At 53.3% G+C, this 12,729-nt stretch overlaps 1 protein-coding gene across 1 annotated transcript in view; it reads right to left on the reverse strand.

The window, feature by feature from the left end:
• The window catches only part of SNRNP200 (small nuclear ribonucleoprotein U5 subunit 200), a 35,793-nt gene that overhangs the window by 6,475 nt on the left and 16,589 nt on the right, over window positions 1-12,729 (reverse strand). The window contains exons 18-36 of the mRNA XM_030964196.1: window positions 12,422-12,532; window positions 11,895-12,026; window positions 11,266-11,454; window positions 10,533-10,720; window positions 9,687-9,849; window positions 8,858-8,938; window positions 8,272-8,355; window positions 7,531-7,637; window positions 7,333-7,451; window positions 6,495-6,649; window positions 5,460-5,649; window positions 4,652-4,825; window positions 3,743-3,903; window positions 3,010-3,237; window positions 2,340-2,531; window positions 1,890-2,068; window positions 1,260-1,411; window positions 643-751; window positions 115-223 (exon numbers count right to left, since the gene is read on the reverse strand). Coding sequence (XP_030820056.1) covers window positions 115-223; window positions 643-751; window positions 1,260-1,411; window positions 1,890-2,068; window positions 2,340-2,531; window positions 3,010-3,237; window positions 3,743-3,903; window positions 4,652-4,825; window positions 5,460-5,649; window positions 6,495-6,649; window positions 7,333-7,451; window positions 7,531-7,637; window positions 8,272-8,355; window positions 8,858-8,938; window positions 9,687-9,849; window positions 10,533-10,720; window positions 11,266-11,454; window positions 11,895-12,026; window positions 12,422-12,532 — 2,823 coding nt within the window. The remainder of the gene's footprint in view (window positions 1-114; window positions 224-642; window positions 752-1,259; window positions 1,412-1,889; window positions 2,069-2,339; window positions 2,532-3,009; window positions 3,238-3,742; window positions 3,904-4,651; window positions 4,826-5,459; window positions 5,650-6,494; window positions 6,650-7,332; window positions 7,452-7,530; window positions 7,638-8,271; window positions 8,356-8,857; window positions 8,939-9,686; window positions 9,850-10,532; window positions 10,721-11,265; window positions 11,455-11,894; window positions 12,027-12,421; window positions 12,533-12,729) is intronic.

Here is a 12,729-nt window from a genome sequence, read left to right on the forward strand (position 1 = left end):
CATTGACCCTATCCCACCCCAATCCCCACCCCAACCCTGGTGAGGTTCATCCACCATCGGGAGGAGGCCAACCCCGGCTGGAATCCCGGGAATGCCCCCAGATCCATGCCCCACCTTCTTGGAGCCCTGGCACATGATGACGCAGCGCCCCTCGTCATCCTGCAGCGGGCGGTTGGCGTGGCCGACCATCTGCAGCACGTCGTAGATGGGGTAATCCACGTACCTGCAGGGCCAGGGCATCAGCAGCGCCCCAGGGATCCCAATCCCAATGCCATCCATCCTATCCCATCTGGGATCCCAATCCCATCCATCCTATCCCATCTGGGATCCCAAACCTAATCCCAATCCCAATTCCATCCATTCTGTCCCACCTGGGATCCCAATCCCAATCCCATTCATCCTATCCCATCTCACTGATCTCTGTGATCCCTATGATTTCATCCCATTCCACCCCATCCCATCCCATCAATCCCATCCCACACCATCCCAATCTCAATCCAATCCCAATCCCACCCCATCCCATCCCACCTCATCCCATCCATCCCAATCCCAATCCCATCCCATCAATCCCACCCCATCCCATCCCTCCCATGGATCCCATGCCAATCCCACCCCACGGTGAGGGATCGAGGACGTGCTCACGCGTGGATCTTGCCGTTGTAGTACTGCGTGTCCATGATGATCACCAGGTGGGCCGAGATGTTCATGCCCCAGCAGAGGCTGCGCGAGGCCACCATCACCTGCACGGCTCCTGGGGACAGGGAGGGCACCTGGGGTCAGGGGGGACAGAGATCCCGGGACGGGGTGGGAAGATCCCGGAATTTCTGGGGGTGCGAGGTGGAGATTCATCCAATCCCAATCTCTGATCCCGATCCCAGTCTCTATCCCTTCCCATCCTACTCAACCATCCCATTCCATCTCAACCCCAAAATCAATCTCATTCCAACCCAATCCCGATCCCAATCCTAATCTTAATCCCTTCCCATCCTATCCCATCCATCCCATCAATCCCAGCCCCAAAATCAATCCCACCCCATCCAAATCCCAATCCTCATCCCAACCCCAATCTCTATCCCATCCCAATCCCAATTCCAACCCCAATCTCTATCCCATCCATCCCATCAATCCCGACCCCAAAATCAATCTCATCCCATCCCAATCCCAATCCTGATTCCAACCCCAATCTCTATCCCATCCCATCCATTCCATCCCCAAGATCAATTCCACCCCACCCCGATCCGACCCCGCTGTGCCCTGACCGGAGCTGAAGAGCTGCTCCACCACGCGCCGCTCCATGGCCGTGAGCCCCTCGTGCAGGTACCCGACCCCGTTCACCAGCGTCTCCTTCAGCGTGGGGTCGCTCAGCTTCTCCAGGTACGGCACCAGGTCCTTCTCAGCACAGTGCAGGAACCTGGCGGGTATCCGGGAGTTGGTCAGACTTTAGGATCACCCATCCCATCCCATGAATTCCATCCCATCAATCCCCATCCCATCCCATCCCATCCCTTTGACCCATTGCCCCCTTTGATCCCATCCCCTTAATCCCACTGAATCTCATCCCATCCCATCCCATCCCACCCATTGCCCCCCTTTTCTCCAGCCCTAATCCCTCTGATTCAACAGCCCATTCCCAATCTCCACCTCCATCCAATCCCACCCCATGATCCCCCTCTTCTCCAGGCCAAGTCCTCTCTGCTCCTTCAGAAATTCCCCAACTCCACCTCCAATCCCATAACCCAACCCTGGACCTTCTCCAACCCCACATCCCATCCTCTGTGGTGTCCCCCCGTTGTCCTTGTTCCCATCTCCCTCAGGAATTCCCCATCCCTGGACGTTCTCCAGCCCCACAGCCCATCCTGTGGTGTCCCCAGGTGTCCCCCAGGTGCCACCTGTGGCGCTGGACGTCAGAGGCGCAGGTGGTCAGGATGTTGATGGCCGTGAGCCGGGTCTGTTTGCGGGACGGGACGAAGACCAGGACGGGTTTTTTGGGCGAGTGCTTCATCACAGCGTGGTACACGGGCTTGGCCATGGACAGCAGCCGCGTCTGCGTGTGGCTGATGTTGAAACCCTGCCAAAAACCCCAAATCCAGATGGATCCCAAAGGATTCCCTGCCAAACTGGTGGGAAATCCTGGAAAATTCGCATAATTCCGGCACGGAAATGATTGATCCTTGGATTGGTGATCAATGGCCAATCCCAATCTCAATCCCAATGGATCACGGCCAAGAATGACCAACAATCCCAAAGGATCATGGCCAAGGATTACCAAAAAGCCCAAGGGATCATGGCCAAGAATTCCCCACGATCCCAAGGGATTTTTCCAAGAATCCCGCCCCTACCTGGATGTGCAGCTCCAGGGGCACGGGGCGCACGTTGGGGTGGAAGTTGAAGGTGGCGGTGGCGCTGCAGCCCAGCCAGTGCGCCACGTCCTTGGCGTTGGACAGCGACGAGCTCAGCGCCACGATGCGGATCGGCCGCTCGATCTGCGACGAGATGTAGCGCATGCGCGAGCAGATCACCTCCAGCACGGGCTGTGGGGGAAAAACGGGATCAGGAATGGGATTGGGAACGGGATCAGGATGAGATCCAGCCAAGAGAACCCACGGAAACCCCTCCTGATGTAGTGCATGCGCGAGCAGATCATCTCCAGCATGGGCTGTGGAGGATAAATGGGATTGGGAATGGGATCGGAGTGAGGTCCATCCAGGAGAATCCATGGGAACCCCTCCTGAGCTTCCTGAGAGATACAGATGGAGCAGGATCAGGATCAGGAACGGGATCAGGAGCAGGATCAGAAATGGGTTCAACAGCGAGATCAGGACAGTTCCTGGCTGAGATCCATCCCGGACACCCCATGGAAACACCTTCTGACCTTCCCACGGCATGGACACCTCGCATCCCATCAGATCAATTCCCACCAGGAAAACCTTCTCCGAAACAAGTCAAAATCCCCTGGGAACCTCCCATTTTGGGCTGGACCCATCCCCACCCCATTCCCAGGACTCTCACCCCGTTCTCGCCCCCGATCAGGTGCACTTCATCCACGATGAACAGGTTGACGTTCTGGACGTTCTTGCGCTGCTTCCAGCGGCGGGAGAGGATATCCCACTTCTCCGGGGTGCTGATGATGATGTTCCCTTTTCCCAGCAGCTTCAGGTCCGTGCTGGTCTCCCCCGTGAGCAGCACCACCTTCTTGTTGAGGCGCTCCTGGAACTTCTCGTACCAATCCATGAAAACCTGGGGAAACGGGAATTGGCCTTGAATCCGGGAGGTTCCAAACGGATTTATCCAGAATTCGTACAGGAGAGGTGGTGTAATCCCTGAAACTGGGGTGATTCCCACCAAATTCCTCTCAAATTGGGGCCATTCCCGCCAAATTCCCCTCAAACTGGGGCAATTCCTGCCAAATTCCTGGGAATTCCCACCAGACCAGTCTTATCCCAAAATTGGGGCAATTCCCTCCAAATTCCTCTCAAAATGGGACACTTCCCACCAAAATGGGGCAATTCCCTCCAAATGCCCCTCAAATTTGGGCACTTCCCACCAAATTGGGGCAATTCCCTCCAAATGCCCCTCAAAATTGGGCAATTCCTTCCAAACTCCCCCCAAACTGAAGCAATTCCCAAATCCCCCCGTAACCCGCCCCCGGAAGCAGCGGGACGGGCAAACCCCGAGCGGATCCCGAAGGATCGAGGGGTGAAGGTGGGACAACTCCCTTCTCCGGGGAATTCCCGGGGCCCACCTGCTCGGCCAGGGCCTCCATGGGGGTGATGTAGACGCAGCGGCCCTCGGAGTTCTGCAGGAGCATGCGCAGGATGGCGAACTCGGCGCAGATGGTTTTGCCGCTGCCCGTGGGCGCGCCCACAAAGACGTTGTCGTCGCTGTTGTACACCGTGTTGAACACTGGGCAAACGGGGGCGTCCACGTGGGTTATGGGGGGGGAAAAAAAAAAAATTGGGAATGGGGTGAGGATCCAGCCGGAGGGAGAGGAGATCTGGGGAATGTCTTTAGGGATAAACCATGGTTCCCAAAATTTAGGGAGAGGGGGTAAACCACAGATCCCAAAACTCTGGGAGAAGGGATAATCCATGGATCCCAAAACTCTGGGAGAGGGAATAATCCATGGATCCCAAAACTCTGGGAGAGGGAATAATCCATGGATCCCAAAACTCTGGGAGAGAGGATAAACCACAGATCCCAAAACTCTGGGACAGGATAAACCATGGATCCCAAAACTCTGGGAATAGGGGATAATCCATGGATCCCAAAACTCTGGGAGAGGGGGTAAACCACAGATCCCAAAACTCTGGGGGAGGGGATAAACCATGGATCCCAAAACTCTAGGACAGAATAAACCACATATCCAAAAACTCAGGGAACAGGGGATAAACCATGGATCCCAAAATTTTGGGAATACAGGATTAACCATGGATCCCAAAACTGGGAATAGTGAATCATCCATAGATCCCAAAACTCTGGGGACAGGTGAAATCCATGTAGAATAAGCAGAAGGATCAACCACAACCTCCAGAACCCACCGAACCCATCAAAAATCCCAACCTCCCCACGATTCCCTATTCCCCCCAAAAATTCCAGCCAAAACCACCAAATCCCGGTAAATCCCGGCGGGATGAGGGCCTGGAAGCCCCACCTTGAGTCTGGATGGGGTTGAAGAAGGGGAACTTGTCCTGGTAGAGGCTCTCGAAGGCGCTGTTGCGCAGCGCCGACACCGGCAGCGGCTGCAGGTCCAGCAGCTCCGTGGGCGGCGGGTATTTCTCCGGAAGGATCAGGTGCCGGAAAGAAACGGGGAGCTGGGTCTCACAGGCTGGAGGAGGGAAAGAATTCCTGGAACTTTCTGAGGTGGGTGGATCCAGGGGGTCTGGGGTGGGGTTGGAAGGAGGGGAAGGCGATGGGAAATGGATTGCGGAGGTTTGGGCGAGGGGATAAACCCAGAATCCCAAAGGTTTGGGAGAGGGGATCAGAAACAGATTGCAATGGTTTGGGAAAGAGGATAAATCTGGAATTCCAAAGGTTTGGGAATAGGGATGAAAACAGACTCCAAAGTTCTGGGAGAAGGGATAAAAAACCCCAGGAAAAGCCAGGAATAAACCCCAATAAAGGGGCGCTCACAGAACCATAAAACCCAGAATAAACCCCAGGAAAAACTAGGAATAAAACCAGGAAAAAACGGGAATTGAACCAGGAAAAACTGGGAATGATACCAGGAAAAAAAAAAAGAATAAACCCCTGGAAAAACCCAGAATAAACGCCAATAAAGGGGCACTCACAGAGCCATAAAACCCAGGATAAACCCCAGGAAAAGCCAGGAATAAAACCAGGAAAAAACAGAAATAAAGCTCAGGAAAAAACAGTAATAAATCCCAGGCAAAACCAGGAGAAAAAGCAGAAAAAAATCCAAGAATAAAAGCAGGAATAAACCCCGGAAAAGGGGCACTCACAGAGCCAACGGTCGGACACCACCCGGATGAAATACTGGGGGGGCAGGGGCTCGAAGACGGGCACAAAAAATGTCACCAGGTGCTCGTCCTGGGCATATTTGGCCTTGAGCAGGAAATATTCGTGGTGCAGGATCACCTCGCTGTCCACGTCCTCCACCAGGATCCAGAAAGCCTCAGAGGAGCCGTGAACCTGGGGAAAAAAAAGGGGAAATTCTCAACGCCCTGTCCCAGCCCTCACAATTCCAAGTGTTCAGGCCTCAAAATGGCTCCTTTTCATCTCAGGATCGTGTTTTGCCTCACGGTTTTTAAACCTGAATCCCAGATTTTCTGGATTTGCACAATCAGGGCATTTTCCCTGATGATTTTCACTATCCTGCCCCATAAATCCCAGTTTTCCCCTCAATCAGGGCATTTTCCCCTCATGATTTCCACATACCAGCCCTAGAATCCCCCATTTTCCCCTCACATTTTCCCTCAAAATTTCACCCCCTCATTCCCAAAATCCCCCATTTCCCATCACAATTTCCACACGCCAGCCCCAGAATTCCCCATTTCCCCTCACAATTTCCACCACCCCCCACTCCAAAACCCCCCATTTTCCCTCAGGATTTCCACACCCCAACCTCACAATTTCCCCATTGCCCCTCACTATTTCCACACCCCAGCCCCATAAACCTCATTTTTCCTCCCCGATCAGATCACTTTCCCCTCAGGATTTCCACACCCCACCCCCAGAATTCCCCATTTTCCCTCACATTTTCCCTCACAGTTTCACCCCCCCACCCCAAAACCTCCCATTTCCCCTCACAATTTCCATCCCCACCCCCAGAATTCCCCATTTCCCCTCACAATTTCCATCCCCACCCCCAGAATTCCCCATTTTCCTTCACATGTTCCTTCGCATTTTATCCCCTCACCCAAAATCCCCCACTTCCCCTCATGATTTCCACATCCTAGCCCCAGAATTCCCCATTTTCCCTCACATTTTCCCTCACAATTCCCACCTTTCCCCACCCCAAATCCCCCCTTTCCCACCTTCTCGTCCCACTGGAAGTCGGGCGCGATGGTGAGCTCCACCTTGAGCGTGGAGCGCGTGATGGGCTGCAGGTGCACGGACAGCTCCAGCTTCGGGAACAGGTGCACGTATTTATGGATGGTTTTCCCCATTTTCGGCATCCGGATCAGCTCTCCTGTGAGAGGGAAAAAAAAACGTATGGGATGGGGTCAGGGAGGATCCCAAAAAGAGCGGGATTTGGAGGGTGAGGCCTCTGTGGCTGGTCCAGACAATCAGCAAAATTCCTGGAGAAATTCCCCCATTTCTGAGGGAAATTCCCCCATTAATGAGTGAAATTCCCCCATTTCTGAGGGAAATCCCCTCATTGATGAGTGAAATTCCCCCACTTCTGAGGGAAAAATCCCCCATTTCTGAGAGAAAACCTCCAATTTCTGAGGGAAAATCCCAAATTTCTAAGGGAAAATCCTAGAGGAATTCCCCATTTCTGAGAGGATATTCTGGAGAAATTCTCCATTTCTGAGGGAAAATCCTGGAGAAATTCCCCCGTCTCTGAGGAAAATTCCCCCATTTGGGAAGGCAAAATCCTGGAGAAATTCCCCACCGTCAAAATGAAGAGTTTTTTCCAAAAATCCCATCTAAACCAGGATTTTGGGGGATTTTAACCCAGATTTGGGGAATTTTCCCATGCCACAATCCCAAACCCCTCCCCAGCCTGGACTTTGGGGTTTTCAGCCTGAATTTTGGAGATTTTAACCCGAATTCAGGGGATTTTAGCCCAGATTCTGGGGATTCTCCCGTGCCACAACCCCAAACCCTTCCCCATCCCCGATTTTGGGTGATTTCCCCCCATTTCAGCACCGATCTCGTTGTGGTTGAGGTCGTAGAGGCGCTCGAAGGGGAAATTCTTCTTCTCGATCTTCTTCACCACCTCCTCGGGCAGCTTCTTGAACTGGCGCAGGGGACACATGGACTGCCACCTGTGGGGACAAGCCGGGCGCTCAGGGGACTGCGGGAATTCGGGGGAATTTTGGGGAATTCTGCGGGATCGGGACTCACATGCGCTTGTCGATCATCTTGCAGAGGTTGAGGGTCTTGTCGGTGAGCTGGGCCCAGCCGCGGTTCAGGACGATCTCAAAGATGGCTCTCATCAGCCTCCCGGCCGACTGCGGGGCAGGGAAGGGCTTTGGGGTCACATCCTGGACGTTCCCAAATTCCCATTCCACCCCGTGTGCCAGCTCGGAGGGGTTTGCGGTGGGAATGACCCAAAATCCCAACTGGTGTCACCACAGCCGGTGTCATCGTTGGCCTTGGACACTTCCAGGGGTCCCAGCTGCTCTGGGAATTCCATCCCAGCCCCTCACAGGGGAAATCCCTTCCCTAAACCCCACCTAAATCTCCACATGGAACCATGGAATAGCTTGAGGTGGGAGAGATCCTAAATCTCATCCCATTCCCACCCCTGTCATGGGCAGCGACACCTTTCCATAGGATCCAGGTGACCCCAATCTGGCCTTGAACATTTCCAGGGGTGGGCCAGCCGCAGCTCTTCTGGGAATTCCATCCCAGCTCCTCATCCAATAGTTCTTCCCAAAACCCCACCTAGATCTCCACATGGAACCATGGAATGGTTTGGGTTGGGAGGGACCTTAAAGCTCATCCAATCCCACCACAGGCTGGGACATTTTCCACTGGATCAGGTGGCTCCAACCTGGCCTTGGGGACACCTCCAGGAATCCCAGCTGCTCTGGGAATTCCATCCCAGCCCCTCACCAATCCCACTGGGAATTCCCGGCTCACCTGGGTGACGTAGACCATGTCGGCCATGAGGGCGAACCCCTCCAGCTTCAGCTGCGAGATGAAGGCCTGGAGCAGGACGTTGATCTGGGAACGGGGATGGAAAAGCTCTCAAGGAACGTCCTGGGAAAGCTGCTTTGCCTGGAGCTTAATTCCCAAGGAAACCTCCTTTCCCTGTTCCCCAGTTTCCCAAAAAGCTGCTTTTTCTGTTTTCCACATTTCCCAGGAAAACTGCTTTTCCTGGTTCCAAATTCGCAAAAAAACCTCCTTTTCCTGGCTCCTAATTCCCAAGGAAAGCTGCTTTTCCTGGTTCCTAGTTTTCCATGAAAGCTGCTTTTCCTGGCACCAAATTCCTGAGAAAACTGCTTTTCATGTTTCCAAATTTCCAAGGAAATTTCCTTTTCCTGGTCTCAAATATCCCAAGAGATCTGCTTTTCCTGGCACCCAATTCCCTTCTCCCACTTCCCTTTCCATCCTCCCCCCAATCCCACGGATCTCCTGGATCTCTCTGAGGTTCCCAGCCCCATCCAGGACATCCCAGAGAGGGAAGGGAGCAGAATTCCCGCCGGGAATTCCCACCAGGGCTCACCTTGGCACTGGGCTCCTCGATGCTCTCCTTCACCGGGATCGGGACTCGCTCCAGAAGCTTCTGCAGCTCCAGCTTCTCCTCCTGGGGAAAACAGGCATGGAGGGTGGGTGTTGTTGGGTGATAGATGTTGGGTGATGTTCATTGGGTGCTGGATGATGGTTGTTGGTTGTTGGGTGATGGCTGTTGGGTGTTGTTGGGTGATAGATGTTGGTCGATGTTCATTGGGTGCTGGATGATGGTTGTTGGGTGCTGTTGGGTGATGGCTGTTGGGTGTTTGATGTTGGCTGTTGGGTGATGGCTGTTGATCAGTGGCTGTTGGGTGCTGTTGGGTGATGGCAGTTGGGTGTTTGATGTTGGCTGTTGGGTGTTGGTTGTTGGGTGATGGCTGTTGGGTGTTGTTGGGTGATAGATGTTGGGTGATGTTCATTGGGTGCTGGATGATGGTTGTTGGGTGCTGTTGGGTGTTGTTGAGTGATGGGTGATGGCTGTTGGGTAATGCTCATTGGGTGTTGATCAATGGCTGTTAGGTGCTGTTGGGTGATGGCTGTTGGGTGTTTGATGTTGGCTGTTGGGTGTTGGTTGTTGGCTGTTGGGTGTTGGTTGTTGGCTGTTGGGTGTTTGATGTTGGCTGTTGGGTGTTGGTTGTTGGGTGATGGCTGTTGGGTGTTGGGTGTTTGATGTTGGCTGTTGGCTGTTGGGTGTTGGGTGTTTGATGTTGGCTGTTGGGGGGTGGCTGTTGGGTGATGGCTGTTGATCAATGGCTGTTGGGTGTTGGGTGTTGGCTGTTGGGTGTTTGATGTTGGCTGTTGGCTGTTGCCCGTTGCCGTACCTCGCGCACGGTGATGTTGCGGAACTCCGAGGACAGGGAGAAGACGCGGAAGAGCTCGATCTCGCTCAGGGTGGGTTTCAGCAGCTGGTTGTACGTCTGCACCGTCTCGTTGGTGATGTAGTAATGGCTGGCGATGCGGCCCAGCTCCGTCACCTGCCGGGACAGCCGGGAAAACAGCGGGAACAGTCAGGATAAACCATGGGAACGGTCAGGATAAACCATGGGACGGTCAGGATAAACCACGGGACGGTCAGGATAAACCATGGGAATGGTCAGGATAAACCACAGAACAGTCAGGATAACCCGAATGGTCAGGTACCATGGGACTGTCAGATAACCACAGGAAAAGGATAAACCACGGGAATGGTCAGGATAAACCATGGGCTGGTCAGGTTAAACCACAGGAAGTCAGGATAAACCACGGGAATGGTCAGGATAAACCATGGGACTGGTCAGGATAAACCACAGGAACAGTCAGGATAAACCACGGGAATGGTCAGGATAAACTACAGCAGCAGTCAGGATAAACCATGGGACTGGTCAGGATAAACCACAGGAACAGTCAGGATAAACCACGGGTGGTTGGGATAAACCACGGGATTGCCTGGGATAAACCACGGGATTGGTTGCGATAAACCACAGGACTGGCTGGGATAAACCACGGGACTGGCCAGGAGACCAGCCAGAATGACCAGGAGAAACCACAGGGGTGGTGGGAAGAAAAATGGCCAGGAGAACAATGGGAATGGCCCAGAGAAACCCACAGGAACCTCCCACCTAAAAATCCCCATTTTTTTTCCCTCCCACCCAGAAATTCCCATTTTTCTGCTGTCCCACCTGGAAATTCCCGTTTTCTTGTCGTACTTGACCAGGTTGTTCTTGTCGAGCATCAGGGCCGCGGTGTGGACGAGGTCGAGGCGCCGCTGCTCCAGGAGCGGATCCGCCTTCAGGTCGTCGTGGGAGATGCCGTAAAGGGTCGGCGACCGCAGCATCCGGATGTACAGGTAGGTGTAGCCCAGCCAGTTCACCGCGTCCTACGGAATTCCCAAACCCTGAGTGATCCCTGCGATGTCCTGGCACGCCCGGGGAGCTCCAGAGCGGAGCTGATTCCGGGAAAATCCCGCAAAATAGAGCCAGGAAATCCAGGGAAATCTGCTTTTACTGGTGTCCAGATTTCCCAGAAAAGTTGGTTTTCCTTGCCCCTAATTTCTAAGAAATTGGGAATTTCAGGAATAAGGGAATTTTCCAGGGAAAATCCCTAGAGGCTAATTTCCAAGGAAAGCCGCTTTTCCCGGTTCCTAATTTCCCAGAAAATCTGCTTTTCCTGGTGCCCAATTCCCTTTCCCCACATCTCCTGGAAAACATTCTGGAATTAACCCTTAAACACCCTCAGATTTTCCATTTCCAACCCAAAAACCCTTCCTAGAACACCCCAAACACCCCAATCCCAAAAATCCCCACCGGGAATTGGGCATGGAGCTCTTGAGGGATTATCTCAGGTGGGTTTGGGCAAGGAGTTATCTCAGGGGGCAGAACCACGGCCACAAATCCCTACAGAAAATCGGGAATTCCATCCAACCTTGGCATTCTGGACATTCCCGAGCACGGCCTCGGCGTTGAGCATGTCTGGGAGCTTGGCCACCATCTGGCTCTCGATGGGCAGCTGCTGGTTGAGCAGGGACAGGTAATACTGGAGCTCTCCGTGGGAAGTGATGAGAATTCCTTCTCCTTTCGTGTCATACTGGGGCCTCCCAGCACGGCCCAACATCTGGAACCGGGAGAAACAACTCAGGGAACTTGGAATTCTTGAGGGATCATCTCAGGTGGGTTTGGGCAAGGAGTTATCTGAGGTGGATTTGGGCATGGAATTCTTGAGGAATTATCTCAAGTGGGTTTGGGAATGGAATTCTTGAGGGATTATCTCAGGAGGGTTTGGGAATGGAATTCTTGAGGAAATATCTCAGGGGGATGTGGGCATGGAATTCTTGAGGAGTTATCTCAGCTGGGTTTGGGCATGGAATTATCATCTCAAGTGGATCTAGGCATGGAGTTCTTGAAGTATTATCTGGAATGATCTGGACATGGAATTCTTGAGGAACTTTTCTCTCTCTTCTCCAACCCCACAACACTGGGAAGAACGAGGAGGAAATCCAAAACCGGGATGTGGGGTGTGATTTGAGGCCAGGAAGGTTCTCCTGGAGGTCCCACCTGGAGGATGTCCAGCGCTCCCAGCTCTGTCCAGCGCCCCTTCTCCGGGCTGTACACCTGCGTGCCTTTGATGATCACCGTGTGCGCCGGCAGGTTCACACCCCAGGCCAGCGTGGCCGTGGACACCAGGACCTGCAGGAACACTGAGGTCAGATCCAGCAGGAACCTCCAAATCCATCAAAAACCAGGGATCAGATCCAGCAGGAACCTCCTAACCCACCCAGGAACCTCCAAATCCACTCAAAACCAGGGATCAGATCCACCCAGGAACCTCCAAATCCACCAAAAACCTCCAAATCCAACCTGGAACTTCCAAATCCATCCTGGAACCTCCAGATACAACCATGAACCTCCAAATCCACCCAAACCCTCCATCCAAAAATCTTCTTTTCCACCCAAAAAACTCCATTTTCATCTCCCATTTCATGCTTGAGGCAAATCCCTTTTTTTCCACATCAGAGCAGGATCCCAAATGGAAATTTTTTTGGGATCTGATTCTAGAATTTCCTCTGGAATTGGGGTCCCACCTGGATGTGTTTGTCGTCGAAGAGATCCTCCACCAAGGTGCGGTCGACGCGCGTCATCCCGGCATGGTGGATGGCGAAGCCGTAGGGGAGGAGATCCTTCAGCTCCAGGTTCTGGGGGAAAACAAAGCCCAAAAAATTCCAGGGAAAAAGTGGGAAAAAGATTCCAAGGGAAAAGTTTGGGATCACCACAGGGTGGGGTTGGACAGGGTGGAGAATTCGTCGTGGCTTGTCCGGCACAAAACCTCTTGGGAATGGAGGATCCACCAATTTAATTCCTTGAGGGAATTTTCCCAAATTTCTCCACTTCC

The sequence above is a fragment of the Camarhynchus parvulus genome, chromosome 22 (assembly GCF_901933205.1).
Source record: "Camarhynchus parvulus chromosome 22, STF_HiC, whole genome shotgun sequence".
Classification (NCBI taxonomy): Eukaryota; Metazoa; Chordata; class Aves; order Passeriformes; family Thraupidae; genus Camarhynchus; species Camarhynchus parvulus.